The 25,141-nt window shown below is 42.1% G+C and overlaps 1 protein-coding gene across 3 annotated transcripts in view; it reads left to right on the top strand.

Moving 5' to 3' along the window:
- The window catches only part of PNPLA7 (patatin-like phospholipase domain containing 7), a 130,184-nt gene that overhangs the window by 79,028 nt on the left and 26,015 nt on the right, over positions 1 to 25,141 (top strand). For all 3 annotated transcript variants that reach the window (XM_010571050.1, XM_010571048.1, XM_010571049.1), the window contains 3 exons: positions 383 to 565; positions 1,125 to 1,243; positions 18,311 to 18,467. In XM_010571050.1, coding sequence (XP_010569352.1) covers positions 383 to 565; positions 1,125 to 1,243; positions 18,311 to 18,467 — 459 coding nt within the window. The remainder of the gene's footprint in view (positions 1 to 382; positions 566 to 1,124; positions 1,244 to 18,310; positions 18,468 to 25,141) is intronic.

The following is a 25,141-nucleotide window of genomic DNA, read 5'->3' as shown; positions in this document are numbered from 1 at the left end:
GAAGCAATCTCGTTTTGTATGAACAGTGTGTGTCTGTGCTGTGCATTTAATGGTCTGTGGTTTAGGTAAAAAGCATTCATTTTTAAGCATTCAGGTTTGAGTCCTTGTGTGATTTGAGAGTTCTATGTGCCATGTAAGCCCACAGCTAGCAATGTAGTTGTTTAAATCAATCTTGTTTGAGGGTTCTTAGTGTGCATGGTTGTCTGCACATTCAGATAGGAATAGGGGTCAGACTTATACGTGTGTGTGTGCGCATATATACGTGTGTATCTCTCTATATATACATATTTATAAAATTCACAATACAGTATTCTGTTAAACTGATACTGGAGCAGTAAATACCTGATGCCCCTATTCCTTTGGTGTTTATGGTGTGCTGTAGCTGGAGAGGATGCTGGAGAACACTGCGGTCCGAGCTCAGAAGCAACTCGTCCTACTCCATAAGGAAGATGGGCCTCTCCCTTCCCGAACTGTGGAATGGCTCAACATGCGGAGCTGGTGTTCTGCTCATCTTCATCTCCACTGTCCACGCAGAGTCTTTTCCAAAAGAAGCCTGCCCAAGCTGGTAAGAGATTCCTGCTTCGGTGGCTGGTCCCTTAGCTGTAGTAATTTACTTGTATCCATGTATCAAAGGTAATCTGAGATAATGATACTACATGATATTCTGATGTGCAACTGGCTGTTACACAGATAGTTTTCTCTTTAGATCTGTTTGGCCTCGATTTACTATAGGAAACATAGGGATAAGGGGCTCGCATCTTCTTTATGGTAAATACTATCTCAGGGTCTTATTGATAGGTGTGTACACACGGTAGAGTCCTTTTCATTGGATTTGGCTTGCAAAAACCATGCTAAGGGTAAAGCACAGGCAGACTTGGGATGCTTCCCAGTAACTTCAAATCCTTGTCAAGAAAGAAATAACTCCAAAGAAAATACTGTACTACAGTGAAATTGTCCCAACTGCTATAAAAGCATGAGAGATGCATATGGTCACTAGAAGAGTTTGGATACTTCATTAGCCCTCTTTGAAGAACAGCTATTCACTTTTTAACAGTATGTTGTAGGCTGGTAGTGTAGACTCTACCCTGCCTTTTGAATGACCATCTTCTGTCTCTCTTCTGCAGATAGAGATGTATGAACGCGTATTCCAGAAACCACCAGACCGTCACTCTGACTTTTCTCGCCTGGCTCGTGTTCTGACTGGAAATGCCATTGCACTGGTGCTTGGAGGCGGAGGAGCAAGGTAGGCGGCTTATCCTGGACACGCTGGTGCATTGCTACCAGATCCCAGAGCACCGCTGTCACTGGGCTGCGACAGATTCTTCAGGATAACAGGCATTCTATAAAATCAGCACTGTTCTGTAAGCAGCATTTGGGGGAGACACTGAGGAATTGCTTTTGTTACACAAACTTAACCTGCTGTGTGGATTTGTGCCTGGATTTCTGCAGAAGGAACGTGAGTGTTTGTGAACGCTTGAGACCTCTCATAAGTCGGGCTTAATACCAGGAGATGACCAGGGCACTAAACATGATGCTTATTTCTTTTATTGGCCTACACTATGGATTTTTTTCTCCTATGGATTCTTGTATTAGAAAATAGCTCACAGTATTTCAAAGGCCCCCAAAGCTCTTCAAGGTTTGAGCAGCAAGAGGAGTTATGTCCTCTAATGGGAGAATGTTCTCCTCTTTATAATTGCCCAAAACCCCAGGTACCTATACACTTCTGACAGCCTTACTTTACAGAAAGATTGTATTTTTGCAGATACAAGGGCAAGATGTGGGCTGAACACTCTATTAGAATTCCATCTGAATTCCTGGTGAGCTTTGGAAATAAATTATTACTGACATTTTTCTTTGGAATCCCTTTTTTGCTTTGAGAGTTTTATGTTGAGACAAAATTTAGTAGTCCTTTGTCTCAAGAGAGCGCTGTCTTCGTTGTCTTCATCATTGTGTTCTTGAAACCTTTCTTTAAAACAGTGCTTTGAAATACTGCTCTCAAAAATAAAAAATACAATTTGTACATAGTCTCTCTAAGTCTACAGAAATACCACATTTTTGTCTTTGGGCCAGTGCATGCTTTGGGGGCAGTATTCGCTACAGTAAAGGTTAGAGCTCCTTTGTGACAGCTTGTTCTGATTAGTCACTTGATGCTGAGACAACCAGCGCTGTGGCTGTTTCTTTGAGTGTCTGCAAAGATGCCTTTATCCTGCTTGCTTTCACAGTTTCCTCACCTAAGATGATTTTGGTATTTCATTTCTGAGATAAGCACTGTCCTGTGGAGACACAAAGTAAAGCCAGGGAGGAGAGCTTCTACATAATCTGGGTATCTCAAGAGGCTTCTAATCAACTGATGCAAAGCACTCATGGTTTTTTTTTGGTATGAGCTATCTGATATCTCTGTCTCTGCTGAAGCCTGTGTCATGCTAAAATATGTGCACTTCTATATTTCTGGCAGCACATTTTGCTCATTCCCTTCCTTTCTTCCTTCTGTAAACACTGCTGTAATTTTTGCCAAACTATTTATTTTTTGTTCTACTACTTAATTTGCAAGCTACCACCTGCTGGTTTTCAAGAGCAGAGGTAAGAAAGAGCAGGATTACTGAGCTGTGTGTTGGTCCTGTGTTGTCCTTCTCCACAAATCTGGACCGCTGCACTGCTACTGTGTTGGCTTTAGGATTTCTGGATGCGCACCACCCATTCAGCAATGTGACCATGTGCCATTATCTGTTAATTTGCTCATTTCTGCATCCATACAATATGGAGGACTTTGAGGATTAAATGGATAAATGGATAAATCTGATAATTTCTTCTTTCTCTGAAACTGTATTTGTCATGGACTAAAATGCTTTTTCTGGAGGTTCAGGCTGGCACATGATGGTGAGAGTATTGTGTTTTCAATGGAAAGGTACAGAATGCTGTTTTTGTAGTTGAATTGTCATCTAAATTGCGGTTAGACGAAAGAGTCGGATCTCTTAAAAGTTTGATTCTGAAGTGAGAATATAATTAAAACTCTGGGGAAGGGACAAAGTTACTCTGAACTCTGTAAAAATCTGCTTTTGGAAGGTCAGAATAAGTTCTTAGGTCCCCATCTCTATGAACGAGGGAACTTCAAGAGATTGTGCACTAGGTACTTAAAATCATCCTGTGACTAAAGCCCGTTCCAGCTAAAAACGTCTTGATGGGTTGCTGCACAGACTGCTGATAGTTAGTGTAGCCTTTGGATAATATACTACATGGAGTAACCTCCTACCTTGTTCTAGAAGCATGAATCATACTGGTCACAAAGCCCAGAGAGAGCTAACACTTACAGGGTGCTGGCTGGTGGTTATTTCTGTTAAAGGTATTGTGTTCTGTGACTCCAGTAATATCAATTATTTAGTTGTTACTTTGGGAATGTTTGTTTGGCTTCCTAGTGACAGTTGGTTTGGGAGGTTTTACCAGAGCAGCTTCCTAGTAATTATCTTTGTGGCTTGTCATGACAAAAGGCTCATAGGATCTAAAGGTTTTCTCTCTCTTGTGAGTATAAAAATAAAACAAATCGAAGTGATACAGTTCTAAAATTATAGCTTTTTGCTTTTCCTAAATGCTAAGTTAATTTCAGTTAGAAACATTGTGGAGCTTGAGGGAAGGAAAGGGGATTTACGTTTAGAAAAATAATACCTTTGAGCAACATAGTTGCAAGAATAATGACACATCAAACCCTGCAACAAAGGCATAAACCCTCCCATAAATCATTCGCATGACCTTCAGCCATCCCACGTACAGCCCACCCTTTCTTTGGTTTTCTATAATTGTCTTAGCAAAGCTGTTTGAAAACTGAAATTTATGGGGAGTAAATAATTAATACAGAAGTATCTGGGAATCCCTAGGGCTTTGGAAAAAAAAATGGGTTGTGCTGTTTCAGAAGACTGACTTAAGCAAAATTGTGATGACAAGCTTTGTTGTTGATTATAACGTCATAATTCTAGGAGTGAATTTGGTCCAATGTGCCTATTCCACATAGGCTTAATGGGAAAATACAAAGCATTAGATCTGTTCCAGTTTGGTTATTTTGATAAGAAGCTGTATTTGCAGTAACGCACATGATACAAATACATGATGTGCCTAAGGTATGCTTATTGAGAAGGAAAGAGCTATTGTTAAAAGAAGTTACTTGCCTTTTTCGGATGTACTATCTACAATAAAGCATAATAATCAGCTGCACATTCATGCTGGGGATGAATGCACGTGGTGCCAGAGACCTTTACCAGACGGTACTTGTGGAGTCTGCATATCCTGCCCTGTCTGTGCTACATGATGCATAGGTGGATGGGGCTCTGCAGCACGCCATGCCTTTCCCTTCTCTCCGCTGCCCTTTCCTTCAGGCAGAGCATTTAAGCCTTCCCTGAGGAGCTGCTGCTGAAGGATATTTGTAGATATTTCATCAGGGCGTCTTTTCAATTCTCCTTTTTCCATTTAGTTTTCTCCTCAAACTTACTATTTCACCTCTGCTCTTGATATGTCAAGCAGTTTTTTTCCACAGAGCTTTCTTGCTGACTCTAGGGATTTGACTCAGACTCACACCTTTTCATTTTGGGTAGCTGGCCCGTTTCGTCAACTCGTTCTTTCTGCCTTTTCTTCTTTATTTTCAGCTCTGGCCCTCTGAAAAGGGAGGATAAAAACAGCAGCTTAGGAGAAGCAAGTTATTCCTTTCTTGTTATGAAGATATTTGTGTCTGATGAACCCACTTGTTGCCTTGTGTGTCTGTGCTCCTGAAGCCTGTGCCACATGCAGTGTGGTCACGCTCCATGCTTTCAGAGAAGGCCAAACGTGCAGGTCCATGTACCACCTGGTCACTTATTGGCTGCTGCATTGAGCTCAGCTTGGGTCTCTGTGCTCCTTAAAGCCTGGCTTTATCTTCTGATTCAACACCTTTACCCAATGATGAAGAGTCCCCGAGAGGCAGTTTCATAATTATTCTGCTCTCAAGAGATCAGATTTGTCTTCCATACTCTCAGTGTGTGACTCCAAGACCCAACTGCGTGAAGAATAAAACAAGGAGGTTTTACTATCGCTGCATCCATTGTGTTTGGCTGCAACTCCAGTTCATTCAGGCAAGTTTGAGTAAAAACCTGCTTATCAGTCTTGCTTACCTTCTCTGCCACCAGACACCAATCCCTTGGCACTGCTGTTCATCTAGAAGGCACAAAGACAGAATTTGTTTGTGCTTACTCTGCACAAAGACTTGCAGCTTACAAGTAATCCCTAGCATAGTGAGGTTGGGCAAAACTGCATTCTGCGGTTGGAAGGAACCAAGGAATGTACAGGTTAGATTGTCCTATATACATGGGTCAAGCAAGGAGAAGGTAGTGTATGCCAACACCCACCTTGGGATGTGGTGGATGCACATGTGTATCTCCCAGGGCAGGTACAAGGAACTTTTATTTGAAGGCTGGGCCCAATGTGGCAGCACGTTGAGAGGTTTCCCAGCTGTCACTGTGCCCCCTTGTGTTTCTGAGCAATCATGGTAGAAAAGAGTTGATTAAAAGCTTCCAACATAACTTGAGGAAAAAATTGAAACAGTCATTCCAAGAACTTTAGAAAATCATATTCCTTTTCTGAATGTTGATGCATGCTTTTAGCATGCAAGTTTGGCTAGGAGGTGAGGAGCTGTTGCATAGGAACAAACCCTGTAGTGCTTCCCCTGCTCCGTCTTGTTTAAAAATAAATTGATTTTGGATATTGATGACCTGGCCTATCTATGTAAAACACTTGAAAGCAAGTAAATGCTGTGCTGTAAGATACTATATTCCTACTATAGTGTCTTTGCACATTTTTTTTTTGTTGCTGCCTCTGGGGCAGAGAGCCTTCTAGGGAGCTCTCGACTACCTTTAGCAGATGAAAGGACGTGTTATTCCACAGCCTGTAATGCAATACTTTAATTACAGTCTCAACAATTAAGTGGTATCAGAGTTGACATAAGTGCAGAGGCTGAATTTTGCAGTATGCTCATGTGAGGAGTCAGAATTGTTAAAGATACTAGTATCTTTTGGGGTTTTTGTTTTTCTATCTTGTTTGCTATTCTAATTTGGAGAGGAGCCTTAAAATGTACAGAAATCTTGTGTTCTCATCCCAGGATTAAGAATGATTCTTAATTCTGTCTTTTTCCCCGTGATAATTGAGGACAGGAGGTGTTTTGTGGCTACCCTGTTATTTAGTTGCTTGATGCTTCCTACTTCATTGGATTTTGCCATCTGAACTGTGAGAAACTTTCGCTGCTTCATTATATGATGTAGATCTTCAGTGTTTGGCAAGAGGATACACTGCAGGCAACAGAAATTCTACTTTCACCTCCTGTGAAATTCTCATCAGCTTTTTTCTGAGAGAAGCTATGAAGTCACTGGTTTTTTTCCCTTGCTTGACTTGATTAAGGAAAAGTTGACGAGCTGCCAAAATTAATGAACATGCAAATACTCAGCAGCATAACATGGTAACGTAACAGTTGGACTTATTCGGGCAATGTGCTGCAAGGAAGGGTTGTTAGAAGTAAAACCTCTTCTTTTGGGGGGCTGTTGTTAGCTCTACCAAAGACCAAGGTCAAACAGCAATGCAGGAAGGTCCGGTTTCCAGCACTGCTGCCGTGCAGAAGAGCAGAGAGAGCTGTAGCTGTGCAGGTTACCTAGCGACTGAGATCCCTTCTGGTCTGTCATCTTTTGCTCCATGGTCCACAAAAGCAGAGAGAAGTGTGTCTTGTTCCCTGAAAATAGGGAAGACTGCACAGAAAATATCTAAGCTTAGTGAGCCTTCCAGGGCATAATAAAAGTGAAGTCATCTAGGTCAGGACTGAGGTTTGGACACCATGGGGTAGAGCAGGCTGGCTGGTAGTGCAGTGGTGGAGCTGACAACTCATACCCCAGATTTCAGCATGTGATGAAACATCTGAGGAATAAAAAGCTGAAATTTGAGGTGGAAATGAAGTTCCAATGACCAAGTGCTGTCCTTGGGATGGACAGTTTGCTCACATGATGCAGACAACATGTTTTCCGTGCTCTAGCTTCTTTTCCTGTGGTGCAGGTGATAGTAGCATTGTGGTTATAAAACCCTCATGTTCAACCTTTGGCAATAACAGAATCTCCTGGGGAGACCGCGTGAAGTTTTATGGTGCAGGTGCTTTGGATTCAGTTCCAGCAGTTAAGGAAGATTAATTCTCATCCCTCGACTAAGACACATAACTAATGGTATTGGGCTTTTTACTCCTATCAGTGGGAGAACATGTGGATGTTGTCTTAAAACTACCACTACAGAGCTGCAGTACTTGAAATGGAGATGGGGTATTTGTAAGATCAATTACTCTACCTCAAATACAGGGTAGTAACTGGAAGCATGTGGGGAGCTGCTTTTTTAAACTATTAAACTTGACCACAAGCACCCAGACAATGTGCTGTTACAAGCATGTTGGGGGGAGGGGGAAGGAATTTGCTGCCTGAATTCAGAAGCTGCCTCCGGAGGTGTGCACTGAAAATACTGTCATAAAGAACACAGAGCAGTGTTTTTCCCCTATGGGATCCTAAACATATTCAATATAGAGATTACAGAAGGGATGAAAGAAAATCCCATGGGAATTTCCTAGACTCTTGATGTTCCTCACAGAAGTTGGAACACAGCAAATGTTTTTCAGCTTCTTTGCTGAGTTCAAAACTTTACATAGACTGAGTCTAATGAGGGGCTCCCCAAGGTATGAAGGATAGGGATCTATGGAGCCCAAATATGCTGGTATTACCAGTTCCTTGTGCTGGAAAATAAAAGTAATGCTCATCTTGAGAACTTGCTTAATAATGGCTTCTCCATGCTTCCATTGCTATCTAGATCATATATAATCTATTTAACCTTTTTCTTTTTCCACCTGGGCATGTCTCTGTTAGTATGTAAGTCTCTGTTTTCCCTTTCTGACGCATCCAAGCCCTAAGATTACCCAGTTTCTTCGCACCCTTTTCATTCCACTGTCATTCCTGCTTGTCATCTTTATATCTGCTGTTTAGTTCCTTTCTCAGTCTTTGCTTTCAAGTCCTCTCTCAAAGGACCTATTGCAAAAAATGTAGTTTGCCAGCTGCCTCTACCATACTGGGGGGTGTCCTTATTTGTCACCTTAACAGAAATGCACTTGGCTTTGAAATAATTCTCAGATCACACAGTGAGCTTCAGGACTGTGCTGCACTTTGCAAGTAGATTATTGACAGCAATGTTTAGGGTTGCTCTCAGTGGTTTATAAGGGGGTACAGGTGTCCCCTTTATTTGTTATCTCTATCTCACAGTGCTTAAAATTCACAGTAGACAGAGGGCTGACAGCTTGAAAAATGTGTAAAAATTAGATTCTGATTCTTTGACGTATTCAAAAAACATAGTCTGATAAAGCACTTGTTCTGAAGTAAATTATGAAACAAAATTCTTGCTGAAACCATTGCTCTTCATTCTGACCTTGGTTAGGATAGTTTTGAAAGAGCAACAACAGCCTCTCCGAGGTGCTCGTGGTATCATGAGTTACTGCAGCTATTGAGGGTTAAATCACTGAAGCGAGGAATGGGCAGTCAGGATTTCACTTCGCTGGTGTTCAGCTCCTGACGTCGCATGGGCTTGAGCAAATGGCTTAAATGCTTATAACTTGTGTTCTCCTTTTGTAAAATGAGGCGTTTGCCATCTCAGCTTTGGCATCTGTGCAGGTCACCCTTTATAAATTGCTCTGAAGCGCTTGCATGGAAGAGAAGTATAAACCATTGCCACTAGGAATTGTTTGGGGTTTTAGGAGGGTATTGTTATCTCTAAATGTATATGGATTTATGCTCTCATCTCATGGGTTGGATGTGTCTGGGGAATTTGCTTGAAACCTGACATCCAGCCCAATTATTATGATAGTTAACTCTATTTCACTGTGCAGCAGCTGAGGAATAACCAGGCTGCTTGTAACCCTGTGTTGTCTGGGTACAGTGCCAAGACATGGTCAACATTGTTCCGGGGGCTGCTGAGATTTGAGAGTATCCTTGCCTGTTCTGGGCAGCAAAGAGCCCACACAAGCAAACCCTGTAGCCCGTAGCCAATTCTGGGCAGCACCAGCTTTGGTATCTTCTCCCACAGTGCAGAGATGCTGTAGGAGAGGGGCTCTGATGGAAGCCAACAGGTTCCTGAGCACCTGCCTCTGAAGCTGTCTCTGTAGGATGTGCCAGGTTCTAATCAGCTGGTGGGGGGGGCGGGGTTTGCTTTCCTGGTATCATGGAAAGTTTAATGGCTGGATGTGGTGATGCATGATCTTGCAGAGCTAATGTGGGTCCAGCACTGTCCTCAGGCAGGTAAGCAGCCCTGGTGGTGTGGAGAGTGGCAGCCAGTGGTGCTGAGCTCTGCTTGGGTTTGGCCAAGATCCCTGTCTCAATCTTGGTGTCTGGCAGTCCTGTACAGAGCTAGTCTGTCACAGACTGGGTCCTTCTACACTCAGATCACACCATTTCCTAATTTCTACTTATACAAGATAAGAGTGAGGAGCTATTGCAGTTCCTGTTTTTAATTTTTCTCTCCCCCTGACACAGTCAGGCAGCAGGAAGACAGGTCTTGAAGAATATGTACTACTAAAAGGATCCCATTCCTCATCCTGATATAGCTGTAAAGGGTGTCAGGAAAGGGAACTGAAATATGAAAGAAACTTGAAAAATGTTTCTTCCCTTCTTTGAAACGGAAGAATGAAGCTTACCATCCAGCATCTGCAGTCTGTCAGTGGCCAATAATGGCTGATAGAGCAAGATTTCTGCAGTATGGAAGTATCAAAATGACACAAAAGAGGCTGAATCTGTTTCGTGTCATGAAAAAGAACCCTGAATACTTGAAATATCCTTCCTCCAGTTCCCGTTCTTCAAAGTAATCCCTTTGTACACCAGGCCAAATCTGTCTTTTGACATTTGGAAGGGCAGAAAGTTGGCAGCCCTGAGGTTAATCCTCATGACCTTTGCATTAGTCAGCCTGCAGTCTTCACCCTCCTTCACGTACGATTAGCTTGCTGCTCTGGTAGGTGCGTTTCAGAGGAAGGGAAGCTATTTAATGACCTGTAATACATTTTTGTGTGTATAGATAGATATCTGTATCTCAGTGCACAGCGGAGTTGTAATTTTTCTTTATTATATCCCTTTTTGAAGCTCAGATTGAAGTATGGGGGCTTCAGAGCTTGTAACTATTCATATAGGTGTTTGGAGAAGTGGCCTGTGCCCTGCATGTTTGTCCTCTTGTCATGAGTAGAGCATCCATTGCAACATGCGGATAAACCAGACCGACATCTGAACTCCAGGGTCAGCCACGCAGTCAGGCTCCTGGATTCCCTATGTATTTCAAAAAGCAGATTTGATTTCAGGGCAATATCCAGGAGCTAAAATAACAGAGAAGAGTTTAGACTCTTTATCCTTAAAGATAAAATTACACCTTTGACTTGGTGTTTTACTTTTGGTGCTGTTTTGTAGAGGCTGAAGGAGAAGGATAAGGAATGTGGGTTCTTCGAGATGATAATGATAACTTATGTTTGGATACCTAATTTGAGTCTTATCCAGGTCAGCCCTAGAGTATATGTTTGAACAAACAAAACCTGAGTCCTAAAAATAAAATAGTGAGTTCTGAGTATTTGCTTTTGTTGAAAAAAAACTCATGAGACATGGCTGTGAACTTGTACTGAAGGCTTCAGACTTTCTGTTTGCAAATGGTTGGTAATAGACTGCAGCGTAATTGCTCCTAAGAGGCTTTGTTTTGATTTCTTCAGGGACAGACCATCTTGTGTATTGCCCGAGAGCTCAGCCATATTCATCGTGTTTATGCATGTGTTCAAAATTCTGCCTCAAAGTGCAGTTGTCTTAAACACAGACAGAGCTCTGTGGCTGTTATCAGATCTGAATGCTAATTGCTTAGTGAGTTGTGTAATAGTTGGGTCATCACATGCACATAAAAGCCGTGTTCATGTGGCTTGGCACCCATGTAATGCTTAATGATCTGATTTTTCTTTTTCCCATCAGCAGCACCTATGTAATTGCTCATTTGCTCCTGTTGGCCATGGAGGTTGAAGATTTTACTGGCTTTTATTAAATCCTCCAAGCAGTGGGAGCTTGGGAGCTATCCACTTCAAAGTTACGACTTTAAAAAAAAAAAAAAAAAAAAAAAAAAATTAATTGCAAGTGGTTTATTTGGACTGTCCTGTCCTGATCTCCAGTCTTCAACCCACCAAACTCATTTAGTCATAGCAGTGCCTTTGATATACAGATGAAATTAAACAAGGAGATGGTGGAGTTTGTGGTTTAACTCTTGTTACTCATTTTGCACCTCTTTTTATCAGCTGAAAAGCGTGCTGTGTTACAGAGCTGCAAGTTTGAGGGAGTGCTTTCCATGTAGCAGTCGTAATGCTCTGTTGACAAGTCCACGTGCTTTCAGGAAGATGGTAAAGCTCTTGCATTGCTGTGATTTTTAGGAATCTGTCTAACTTCATCTGGGCAATGAGCTTTCCTGTTAAGAAAGAGGAGATTGGAGAAGTAGTAAGTAAAATCACAGTTAAATTCTTTAAAGTGCTGTGCTTTTGTTTTATTTCTGCAGCTTCCAGACGTTGTGCTCAAAATGGGTTCTTCTAAGACTTTTCACAAATAACTCCGAGAGGTGGGGGAAGGGAGGATATATTTGTTTTCCAAAGAAATTATCTTTCTTTGCAGATAACTGAATTGTTTCTTGGCTCAGAGCAAGAGTCAGGATTTTGTTTGGCACTCCCAAGTGGAGAGTGACTGGGGGGGTGCAGCTTGCCATTCAGCCTCTCTTCCCTCCTTCCTCCTCCTGCACGCACCTACCAAAGCATGCTGCTGGCAGGTGGGATCAGAAAACAAAAACTCTGGTTCATTTTCTGATTTACTTTTACTCTGGCTTTATTTTATGTTTTTTCTCCCCTCCAATGGCTTACTCATGTATCCCTTTACACCCCAGGACTGGGTAGACCTGACAGCCCTCTGGAAAGGGCTGAACAATTTTCATTCACGGACTTCTGTGTCAGGCACAAATCTCTCTGTTTAAAGCTTGTTCCAAAGTTAGTATATAAAGCAGAAACAAGATCAATGCTAAAAGGACATTGTATTTGTATTTTTCTTGCAGGAACGTAGTTTCACTGATAAATAGGAGTTGCTTTTTTTGCCAAACATGCCTGCATAGCACTGAGTACACAGGGTTAATGTGCAATCTCTATAGCATGGCAAGGCTAAAGGGAAAATGGCTCCTTAGCTCTAACTTCAGGACATGGTGGGAATCTGAGGGCAAAGCTAAGTGGGAGGATGAAACGAGGCTGTTGCTAATGAAGGGGAAGACAGGAAGAATTCAGGTCTCTGGATCAGTACGTGTGTATCTGGCGATAGTTTTAAAAATGGGCAGTGCAAGGGAGAAAGCTTCCTTCAGGACAGCTGCTGGGAAAGATCCTGTTGGTAGTTGGATGTTAGGATGAGAACCTAGTAATGTAGGATTATCCCTCTATTTAGCTTAGAAATGGGGCTTGCTTAATTAATTAATTAACGTTGTCCAGACTGGAAACTTCCTTGTAAGTGCACAGGTAGTACAGCAGAAGCAGAAATGCAGTGGTCTGTTTTCTGTTATCTTTTTGAGCTGACAGATAATCACTGTAATTATTCAGGCAAATTAATGATACTGGGAAGTTTTACGGTGAGGAAAGCTGGGAAATAATGTTATTGGAAAGATACAAGTATGATTAGATTTCAAAGCAACACTTATATGTATTGTTGCAAAAGATTGAAGGTACCAGATTAGAGGTAATACAGTTGTAACTCGCAGAAGACTTGCTTGATTTTTAAGAAAGTGACTGTGCTGCTCAATGTCTGGATCAGCAACAAAACACATACCAAAAAAATGCTGCTTCTTAAAGAGAAGTTTCTTCTTTATTTATCTCACATTTCCAGATACCACTCTGTATATCCCTTCATTTAAATAACATCTAATTTCCCCCCTGTCCCAGTACAGTGAGCACCTCCAGAATAACTCTGAGAAGTATCTAACACCACCACCACAAATTATGTTATTCAGATAACAGTTCTGTAGCGGATGTAGCGGTATCCATTAGTCTGAGACCTGCCAATTCAGTAACCAGCCCCACTATCAAGATCTGGGTCCGAGAAGTGCAGGTGGGCCTGCATGCCGTATCTGGCAGTGCTTTGGGACATGCTCTCCTTTCCTGTGGGCTGGAAGCTCAGTCATCTTCATTTTCTCTCTAGTGCTTTCAAAGCAGCGTTGGGAGAACGGTTACTCAACACACCACTTTTGCACATCTCTAAAATGGGTATAATAAATACATACTCATCTGCGCTTACCCCGTAAGCTGGGTGATCTAACGACTGCTCGTAATGTGCTTTGAATCAAAGCTGTTATGAGAAGGAAAAGCTGTTTTTATTTGTATAGCTTTGCTTTTTCACGAGTTTTGAGGTTATGAGGGTGCCTTAATTCAGGTTTGTTAGACTCTAGTGGAGCTTAGTAAAGTCCCCTTGGCAATTTCTCTGCTTTTCTACCTACTTTCCCAGTTAACTAATCAGGAAGGTGGTGGAGCAAGCCATGCGTCCCACTCTGGGGAGGCTTTGGTTAGAGACACAGCAGAGCTCTGCAGCAGCTGTGACCTTAATCCTGTTTTTAACCAGAGGAAATAGCATCTCTTCAGTGCATTCAGAGAGATCTCCTTCATCTTGATGAGTCAGTTAGGAGAAGAGATGGGTGCTGGGGAGGCTGAATGCCTGAGGTGTATTTTCTTTTCCTTTCTGAAACTGAAGTGGACTTTGGAGGTGGGCAGTGTGATCAAGCTGCAGCCTTGCCTTGCTGCTCCGTTAGTCATGGTCTGAAAAACAAGTGTCCCCTCTCTGTGTGCTCACAGTATTGTGTTTTTTCTTTCTAATGCTGCCAGGCAATATCCTATTGATATGTTAAATGTGGCTTGTGGAGAAAATATTGGTGCACAGGCTCTGTTTTTGTATTACTTGTATTTTCTTCAGCCGCCTGACCTAAGCACAGAAGACAGCCTGTATTCCTGCTGACGCTTTAATCTGAAATGTCCTGCTGCATTTGCTCGTTTCTTCCTGAGAGTCGTATCTAATCTGAGCTCTTGGCAGGCACGTGTGGAGCTGACACATGCATGTCTCACAGAAGAATTTTTCTTTTATCAGTTGTGCTCTGGCCTTCATGCATTACAGTCACATGCCAGTGGCATTTCCCCAGGGGGTGAAAGCAAGGACTTGTTTCAGTAGCAGGAATTTTCCTGAAAGACCTTCTGCCAGAAAGGCTGTGCTCTCTGCTTGCTGTGCTGTTATTTCAAGGAAGCACGTCTTCAACCCCATAACTTCTCTCCCTGCCATGTGGTCATTTATTTGTGGCCATTAGTAGTAAAGAAGAAATGGTGCTTGGAATTTAAGACATACAGCACAGCTTTTGGAGGCTTTTTAAGCATGTTGAGCACAAGGTTGGTAAGTAGTGCAGTAAGGAGCGCTTTGGGGCAGCTGATGCGCAGAGCAGCCCATGGTTTACCTTGCTCAGCTCAGGTTGCGAGGCAGTGGCAGGGGTAAAAACGGAGTGTGACTCTTATTTCCAGTTCCTCCTCGAACTGGTTGATGCCATTTCTGCTGTCTCTGCAAAGGGCACTAATTAATCAGGCCTGTCCTAGGAAGTGATATACAATGGAAAAGAGTTTTTGTTAAAATATAGACTGCATTTCTTGGGCAAATCTTTGGGTTCTGGTGCAAATTATTTGAAAGTAATCTTCTAGGCCATTTGTCCTTGGTGGCAGCAGTCCTTGTCGCTGTCCTGGGGACAGGCATTAATCCTGGCAGGGGAAATGCTCCATCCAGCTGCACTGTCAGGCAGCTTTAAGGCAAAGGACAGCTGCGTGTGCAGCTCCAGCAACATACTGCGCATCCCCTATCTGACACGCTCCTTCCTCATATGTAGGTGGATTTCCCTGTTCCTCCTTTCCTCTGGAGTAAGTGACATTCAGCTCTGTGTCAGCCAGGGAACCGGAGTTTTTCCCCATCCATTCCTCTGCTCCACGCAAGTACTGTGGCACTGATGTGTACGTCCAGCGTCGGCACAAGCAATCTTCCTTTGTACTCCTCTTGCCAAATGTTGCCCTAAAACAGGACAGGTCCCCTGTGAAATTGTGCCTGGTATTACAACAAGTGCACAATTCCTGTTTTTTTTTCTGCACTACTAGTCTGTTAACAGGGACCTAGCTCCTGGCTTCAATTTCTTTTCCTCTTTAGTCATAGCACGAGAGCTGCCCACTCCGGCTATCCATGATGCACCAGCAAGTTGTCAGTGAGCGGGATGTGTGTTGCCTGGCAAAGAGCCGGCTCTGGCACACAGCTTCTCTTGGCAGCCTGCCCGTGTTTACGTACGCTGTGAGCTGTGAAGAAGTGGCCAAGAGAGAACCAACTGCAAGGAGTTGTTGAAAAGTTTCATGTAGTAGTGTTGCTGGGGTAATGATGGCCTAAAGCTATAGGGAGGAGAAAAAACCCATTTAAATCTTTCAGGAGGCTGGTTGGTACATGGAGAAATGGGGTGGGGTTGGGCACATTTGCCTTTCTTCAGGATTTTAGTTTGCACAAATACCTTTAGTCAGGAATGCTCCTGTTCAGGATGCTGGAACTGGAAGAAATCAGCTTTGTAGTTGTGTAATAAATGAAACATAATTTAGTCTGGCAGTTTATAGGAGGTCCCTTTCTGAGCAAAAAAAGTACTTTCATTCTCATCTTGCAGGTCAGTGCTTTGAAATCGATGCATCTGTTGGAGATACATGGCTGTTACACATTTAGCTGGATATTGGCAGGGACTCTGCTGAGGCACGACACAGAGGTGATGGCTTGCCAATAGAAGTAATAATAATCTTTTGCTATTCATTCAAGGACATCATACAGCAAAGTAAATACAAATCCAGAGTGATCACATGAAATCCCTCCTATTTTATGGACTCATGAATGTATGAGTGAGGAGCTCTAGTTTCAGAAGAGGTTAAAGGGAGAGAATCCAGTCTGGAGCTAGTCCTGGGCAGTTTAGAGTTGCCCTCCAAGCAGGAAATGCTTTACAGTACTCAACACGTCTTAACAAATCCACATGATGTAGGCTTTCTCCAGAAAGCAGGTTGCATAGTGTAAGGTCTGTTCCTCAGTGAAACGTCAGTGTCAGCTAGTGACTTATGTGCAGGGATAAGGCAGCAGTAAGTGTCAGGCACAAAAAGCAGATTGCAAAAATAGCTGTGATCTAAAACCCTAAAAACAATGGGCTCCTCTGGCAGGGATAAAAATATAATTCTTTTAACTTAGGGTATCTTATGAGAAGAAGGAATAGTAAAGCAGGGGAAAGAGAATTTGGAGAGGAAAGCTAAATGAGCCATTTTATGCTCTTGGATTACACCAGTGCAGATCTGTCATTGAAGTCATTTACACCAGTATAACCGAGAACCTGTCTCAAAGCATTTCAGCAGCTGGAAGGGATTTATTTAGATGGAAAGAATGTGTTCAGCATAGCTTGGCCAAATGACACCTATGGTGGACTTGGCAGCTGTTAGCAAGTATTTATAGGATGTAAACAGCAAGGGGAAGGAGGATGGAAATAGAGCAAACCGTGAGGGAACAGAAAAATGGGATGAAAATGGGAAAAGGAAGATTTTTACTGCTGTATGGCTTGGACTGCAAAGCATCCATCCAGGTGGAATGAACTAACTGACATGCTTGGTATTAATTAGACAGAGCATTTGAAAACAGAGGCTGTAATTTTGTACTAATAAGGCGGCAATCGGCCTCCACTGCTAATTTCTCTGTTTTTGTAATGGTTTTGTAGAACAGACAGGAATCTCTCTCCCATTAGGGGATTGCTGTTTATAAGAGCTGTTTATAAGATCAGATCAAATGTTCTACCTCTGCTTTCTCATTTCTGATAGCAAGTAGTAGCGATTGCTTCAGAAATGAGTATTTGCAACAATTAGCAGCTTCTGAGCTTTCTGAATGCAAGGCTGCAGCTCTCATTTTTCACGTTTAGTAGCCACTTACAGCCTGGTACCTTTGATTCATCCAGTCCACATTTAAATCCATTTGTGATTTGACCTCTTCAGCATGTGGTAACAGTAGTTTCCCCAATTTGTGCTTTACATACAAGTGTGTCTGTGTAAATTCTTTCCTTTCCATTAAACTTTCTGCATGGTGATATCATTGGCTGGCCCTGCATATCTCCCGTCAGTCATCATCTTCCCCAGTCAGAGATTCGAGTCTAGTTTCTTTTCACGTGAAGTTCCTTCCATATTCTGGTCATCTTTTATGCTTCTCTCTGTCACTTTCTAGTTCTGCTATTTTTTTTTCATGAGAAGTCTGAGGTTTGCTTGCAGTTTTCAAAATTCTGGTCCATCCTGGATGTATGTTCTTATATTTTCTGTTTTATTCTGCTTTCTTTAATTTGCCTTTTGAATTTACACTGAACACTAGGTTAATATTTTTCAGAGAATATCCACAGTGGTTCCAAAAATGTCTCTGCGTGAGCAGAGCTAGTTAAGAGCTCATTGCTGTAGGGGCATTGCTACTCTGTTTTTCTCTTGTCCCATCAGCACTGAGGTTCATCTGTTGTTTATCACTTGACTCCATCATTGCTCTGAGGTCCTTCCACATTTCTTGATTTCAAGGAAGATTGCAGATTCACTATCCTGAAGGAATTTGTATTATCCTCAAATGCTGCCTCCTCATCTGCCCCTCTCCTGGGTCTGTGTGCTGAATGAAACTCCTACCCTCTCATCACTGTTTGCCTCATCTTGCTCTTTGTTTTCCATATTCAAAGTCATTATTAATCCATGTGGTGACCCATCCCATGATCCCAGGCTGGCTGAGTTTCTTTGAAGAATCCCTGGAAAAGACTCTTGTGGAAAGGTCTCTGAAGTCCAGCTGTCCTTGGCTGCTTTGGAAGAACCCTAGTAGAATTTTTTGATGCATTGCTCTCTTACAGCCTTGTTGACTTTTCCCTTCCATATCCACTGGTTTGATTCTTGGCTGTTGTTTTTGTATCGCTGTCTTTCGTGCAGAAGTCCAGCTGAGTGGTCTGTGCTTCCTAGGATCTTCAGGGAGTCTATTTGAAGATTTCTGCGTTCATGACATCTTTTTCTGGCTTTGACGCTTGTTTAGCAAGAGATTGACAGTTCAGCTAGTACACACTCGAGTTCCCTTAGAAGGTGGCATTCATGTCTTTATGCTCTTTCAATGGCTGTTTGTCTGATAATGTTTTTTTGTTTGTTTTTTTTTTTCCTTTGGCACAGGGGATGCTCCCAAGTGGGAGTTATCAGAGCACTGATTGAAGCTGGCATCCCTGTAGATATGATCGGAGGAACATCTATTGGTGCTTTTATGAGTGCCTTGTATGCCGAAGAACGCAGCTACAATCAGATGAGGATTAAAGCTAGGCAGTGGGCCATGGTAAGCATTGGAAATGTTGCACTTCTCAGATGGAGTGTAAGAGCTTAACCGCAAGCCTTAGCAGGCAGTAGTGCACAAGCAGCCACCCAAGCAAAGTGCAGCCATCTGCACTTCGGTGTCTGTACAGCGAAAAGGGCCCCTGCCCAGCAGCGAGGGAGTGAATTGGGAAAGCTGCTTGCTGTTGTGCTGGCAGGCAGTGCGGGTGCCTGAGGAGACAGGAGTCAAATGCTTGACTTTGCTCTGCACAAATTCTAGTCACACTATAAACGTAGAGTGATGTCGTTTAAGTGTGTTAGCCTGTGTTTATCTTTGTTTTATCTTCTCTTTTTATGTGCTAGAATCTGTTTCCTTTCCAACTCTCAACAAATGTGTTTCTCTTTTGTATAATTTTCTCTCTTTCGTTCTCACATGCTGTCATTTTTCAGTGGAACTGATTGACAGAGGTAATCCTTCTCTAAACTAAATACAAAATGTGTAATTCACGGTGTAGCCTGAGAACTCCAGAGTGTGGTACTCTGGTTCAGGGGAAATTTTTAACTTTAAATATTTAATAAAAGCAAAACCATATTTTCATAGTTAAACCAAGGTTTGGGAACATTGTTTTAAATAGTGACTTCTGTGGGTGAATTTATTTATTGATAAGTTGTTGGGGAAAAATTGTACTAGCAGCAGATTACACTGGTTCAAATTGACTAAAGGTGAAGATTAGTGTTATTTCTGAAGTTTGCTAGTTACAGCTTTGCATTGTTCATATGAAAACCACATTTTCATGTTGGTTTTCTTATTGAAAAGGAAGCAACATGGATAATTTTCTAAATTAGATTAAGCTCTGGGTCTGCTTAGATCTTGAGTTTTAGGGAGAAATAGGGGTCTGTAGTTGGCACATGTATACTGCTTACCTTTCCCAAGTGTCTTCTAATCTGCCATGGCTTTGAGACGAAATCTACTGTACCTTGGCAAGCTAAATAGTCTGGGGCATTAAAATACATATTGAGGCCCCAGCGTGTTTGTGCTGTCCTGGTGGGCAGAGGACCATGGGGCTCTGTTTCACTTCCCTGTCACTGTTTGCTAGAAGAATGTGGATTTTGTGCTTTTTGTTTAAGAACTGTCTGTGCCTGGCTGGGTTGGGAAGCACCTGAAACATAAACTGTGTATAATACAGAGCAGTTTGCTGGAATCGCAAAGGTGGAGGAGACTTGAGATTAAGGACATAAAAACAATTGTACTGAATCGTATCAGACATCCCTTTAACCTTGCACTCTTTATTTCCCACATCGGTCACTACCGAATGCTTACAGGACAGCATATGAGCAGGGTGAGCATGTGGTGATACCTCCCTGCAATGTTTTCCTAGTCTCCAACAATCTGTCTCACAGCTCTCTCCCCCTTGCTCTTGGTTAGGCTGGAGTGTTGGAATTTTCCTCCGTGCATTTGACCAGAGGATTATCTGCTCTTATTTTTTAACTTGTCAGATCTCTTCTGTGCAGGGGGTGATGCAGAGCTGGAAATACTGTTTTCGGGGCTTGTCAGGGCTGTGCTCCCATCGAAGCCGGCCTCATTTCCAGCACTGCAGCTCTTGAGCTTGCCAGCCTAATCTGGAATCACACTTGCTTTTACCAGGAATAGTTAAAGGTGAAATGAAGAAATTTAATCTATTGATTAACTTTTGAACACAAATTGCAAAGCTCAGAGAATGTTTCACAAAGGAAAAGGCAGGTTTTGGCCCAGCTTCAGGCTGTTTGAGGTATCGGTACCTTGAAATCTGCAAATAAATAGCTGGAGGAGAGGTTAATGACCTCTGTTAGAGCAAACATTTCATCTTGTTAATGAAGAATGGATTCTCTTGAGGTTTTTCATGAGTGTTCTGACAACCTTGCCACGTCCACATCCAGACTAGAAATTGTTCAAGGGTTTGAGAATGAAAAAAGAAAAGACCGCTCTGTTTGAAGCCCTTTTCACTGTTAACAGCACAGTCCAGCAAAATGGTTGCATTGTAAACTGAAGAAAACCATGAAAACCCTCTCTCCAGGATCAGATCATAGCTAATGTACAAAGTAGCTTGAGGGATTATAAATCTTTTTAACAGTGGCTATTCTGAGTTATTTTCTCCTGTATTGTGTTGGAGCAACTGTAGACTGAGCAGGGAGAGTGGCTCCTTTCACTGAGCACTAGCTCTGTGTGTAACAGCAGGGAGATTTGTTGGGGATTCATGGAAGATCCACCCAAAGGAACCGAGTATGAGTGAGGTGACAAACCCAGTAGATAAGCCCCAAATTCCCAGTGTCCGGAAGTTATGGGACTGTTCCTGCTGTCCTGCAGAGCAGCATCACTGCCGGCGAGGACCACTGCAGGAGGCAGCTGCTGTGCAAGGGATGCTCTGGGAGCATCCTTCATTAAGCCAACGTCATGCAAAAAAGGCTTGAGCACTCCCTGCTACAGAAGCTGCTGATTCTGTTCCTCTGAAGCCTGTGAGCTTCTCCTGGTGAAGGTTATTGCTGAGTGCTCTTTGTGCAAAACCTTGCAGCCTGGCTTTTTTAGCGTGTGGGGTTTTTTGAAATGTCTTCGCTGTGATGGATTAGATAACTCTGATACTTATTTATCTTTTTAATACATCAAAATAAATGCTGGTTTTGTCCTGCAGTTACTTCTCTTTTTGATATTTTTAGAGATTGGCATATCTCTAGTTGTACACTTGGGGCTAGGAGAAGGGATATTTTTAATGGGGTGGGTTTTCTGGACCTAATGAAGCAGCAAAGAAATAAATTACTCTTTTGTCAAAATACAGAGGGGTATGAAAATCACCTGTCAGGCTAGTTATTATATATTGCCTCTCTGTGTCTTCTCTATCTGTGTTTAACCAGCAAAACAAACAAACAAAAGCTTTCATGTTTGCAGGTTGTTGGGTTTCCTTGGTTTTTCAATTGGAGAATAAATACTTCAAAGTATAAGATTTCACAACGAATGGAATATTATGCTGTTGAAGGGAATACAGTTACAGGAATGTGTAGCTAAAAAGCTTCCCATAATGAGAATTAAAAATTGTTGGGTAGGATGCTGCAGTCATTTGCTGTCTGTGATTGTTTGTGATTATATGACAGCTAAAATAAATGGGGGGGGGGGGGGGGGGTTCTGAGGTCGCAGTCATGAGGTTCTGCCTCTCCCAAATGTGGCTCTAGTATTTGTGCATTGGGAGATACTGTGGTTTAATGAGCTGATCTGGCCAAAAATTCATCTTTCCCCCCAGCTGTCACGCTAGTTTCTGGCCAGCTCAGCTCCTTGAGCTGCCTGCTGCAAAGGCAGCCATGCTGAGCCAGGGCAGGGGAGAGGCAGAACCATCAGCCCCAGTTTGGGTCAGATCAAGCTGCTGTCAGACTGGATCCTGATACTCTTGATCCATTACATTTGTTGGTTTGAGGAAGAGAAAGCTGTTCTCTGCTGTAACGAGGTGATGCCTGCACCCGTAGCCTGTGTGGAACCAGGTGCAGCTTAACGATGGCTTGGGAGCACAGCAGAGGAGCATGGTGGCAGCGTGCGACTGCCCTGGCCTGGCTCAGCAGAAGGGTTAGTGGGGAAAGGTGCGATGCCCATGCCATGGGGACCACAAATGGTCCTTCTGCTGTGGAAGTCAGAGGGAGAGCATCATAAGTAGGTGCAGTGTTTCATAAATCACTTTGCATCCTACACTATTTTATTTTGTTTGTATGCCAGATCTTCCTGTATAACAACAGCTACAAGGACAGATCCCTGCAAACAAACACAGAATCTGAGCTGAGTGGGCAAATGTTGCCAAACTAGATTGGCATGAAGAGCAGGCAGGATATTATGGGAAAGATACCTCCTGACCAGGAGAGATCAGCAAAATAAACTGATACCAGTCCCCCAGGTGAAGGTAGTCTTGGTTACTGTGACTTAGCACTGGTTCAAGCACAGCAAAAGGTAATATGAGCTAAAGCAGCTTTAAAGTGCAAAGCGAATCCTAAATAAGAGGTTCATTACAGATGCATGTTAATGAATGTGCACATATTGTCTCTTAAATTGGGTTGATGAGCTGCAGCAGAGAACCTGCTTTGGGTGTCCTCCAGCCTGCTGGTGCTCGAGGACAGCATTGGCCTGCCAAGGCATATTCTGCTGTGGTTTGGTGCTTTTTAATTGCATCTTTAAAACTTTATCAACCAGTTTGGAAGGTTTTATTCACTAGGCTTGTCTGCTTGCAAAAATTAAACCAGGGCAGATTGCTTTTCCCTTGTAAGCCAGCTGAACTGTTCCCTCTTGTTGCCTTTCAGATGGAATTCAGTATTTGACATTATTAACAACAGAAGACAAAAATACTGGATGTGGTTTTGTTAAATCTTAAAAATTTGTTACATCAAGAGGTACAGGAAAAATCTATTTTCATGTAGCGATAAGGCCTGATGGTTCCTATTTACCATTTCAATCATGTTATTTGGGGTGTTGAAATTACCCTAAATCAAGGATTATAATTTGGGAGATTCAGATAAAAGGTTGTGTGCAAAACCCAAACATGCCTATTGCTTTGAAATGTCCTGTTAAGACACCAAACCTTCCTATTTCTACCGTGTAGCGATCACGTCAACTAATGATCATGCAAATGCATGTTAATGTTACAGGATCAGGACATCTGAATCTGGTTTTAAACATACCTTTACTTACCTTGCTTCTCTCCTTTACCAGACTCTGAGATGGCTACAGTTTCTTAGATGGGTTAATTTCAATTTTCTTCAACTCTTAGATTTCTTAATAGTTTACCTTTAAATCTGAACTTCCATTATCTGTAATTCCTGCCTTCAGGATAAATATATCCTTGTAGTGCTCTTTATCTGAAACTGTTGGCCTAAGTTATTTTTTTTTATTTCGCCTTTAACATTTCTTTTTTGTGAATTCCTTTGCTTGTTTCACTGAAACTTCTATGAAACACTGAAAAGGTACTAAAAGAAATTTTGGATGCTATCTCTATTAGTTTAAAAAATATTTAATCTGTTCTGCTGTTTTAAATTTTTGTTCTCGCAATAAGTTTTTCCATACCCTTGCTTATTTTTATACTCAGGAACATTGAAAAATCCTGGGATTGTCCTGGTTTTTGACACCATTTTACCACCATTCTGCATCAAAGAACAAATAGCCAGAGATTACAATTCAGGTTTCTTTTTGTCCATCATCATGTGCATTTGCTCTTGTTCTTCTGCTCTGTGAGAAGAACCTTGTCCCTTCCTTGTTGAAGTTGCCTTATGCCACAGGGTAACTTTAAAAAATAATTTTAGGATTGAAGGTCTTTTTAAAAAGAAAGCTCATCTTGCAGCAGAGCTGTAGAAATGAAAGTTCATGAGAAGTTAATGAAGGATTGCAGAATACCCGCTCACTCCGAAGAGAACTGGTAGAGATGCCTTAAGGATGCGCTTCCATGACTGTACTGTAGGGAACGGAAGCTGCATCATTCTTGGAGGCGCTGGTGTTGGCCCTTGTGCTGCTGGTTAGTAGAGAAGTATGAAGAGGAGCAGAAGTCAGAAGGCTCTGGCTGCCTTTCCAAAGGGTGATCTTTAACTTCATTTATCTTGAGAATGGTAGGTGGTAGCAGCTGTTCTTGGAAGGCTGAGGGAGGCTGTTGGCCATGAGCATCAGCTAAAAGGGCATCTTCCAGTTATGAGAAATGAGAATATTAATAAATAACTGTTAATTAGAAGTATTTTGTTCATGTACGAGATTACTGCAAGCATTAATTGCAGGGAAAATGTAGAGGATCAGCGTTCTAAAGATCACTTGCCACAAGGATAGCCTGATGTTTGGTGCTGAGCTGGAGAGATTTTTCTTCAGTATTAAATAAAGGACTTTTTGTAAATGCCTCTTTCCCTGATTTAATCATTCTAAGTAACGTCAAAGACCAAATCCCTATTTTAAGTACAAAACTAATTCCATTTAACTCTGAAGCTGTGGGTAGCGTGTCTATAGTTAGGTTGGCACACTGTCGTCGCCCCATCAGAATCCAAAATGAAGACCTGAGTGAAGGTGACAGGTTCATAATTGGTTTTGTGCTAAGCTTTTACATTCTACCATGTTTCCTGTTCATATACTTGTTTTTAAGGATCTTTTTTATTTTTTCTTTTTTTTTTTTTAATACTTGGACATGCATTCTCTGTGCAGATACCCAATATATATTTAAAAGCAGCTGGACATGACAATGTAGGCTAATCCTGCTGCTCTTTAAATAATTGCTAAAGGAAAGCAAAGGCCAGATGTCAATCACAGATCTTTTAATAGACTGCAGGTTTAGGGGCTGTTTCGTGCTATAGGTCTCTGACTGGGTACAATGTCTTATTGTCTGTTAAGTAGTTTGTTAAATTATAGAGAACAGAGAGAGAGAAGATATTTCATCTAATAGAAATATTTCATCCAGTGAAATCCTATTTAATTGCAAATGAGTTAATTGGGCTTTTTGGTCTTCTATTGCATTTTAACCAAGTATGATGTAATATGTTAGGCACTGAATGTTGTTAGGATTTATTAGGATTTGAGACCAATAGCGTGGGTTTGGGACAAATGCAGTGGCCATTATGTCATATAGTTTAGGTATTTTTGTCATTTTATCTTGTAGGTTAGTGCACCAATGTAATGCACTTGAAATGGGGGGGGGGGGGGGGGGAGGCCAGGGGGGTTTATTA

This window comes from Haliaeetus leucocephalus, unplaced genomic scaffold, assembly GCF_000737465.1.
Source record: "Haliaeetus leucocephalus isolate CR32 unplaced genomic scaffold, Haliaeetus_leucocephalus-4.0 Scaffold306, whole genome shotgun sequence".
Taxonomy (NCBI): domain Eukaryota; kingdom Metazoa; phylum Chordata; class Aves; order Accipitriformes; family Accipitridae; genus Haliaeetus; species Haliaeetus leucocephalus.
The sequence above is the reverse complement of the archived record's forward strand: the minus strand, read 5'-3'. Positions and strand labels throughout refer to the sequence as shown.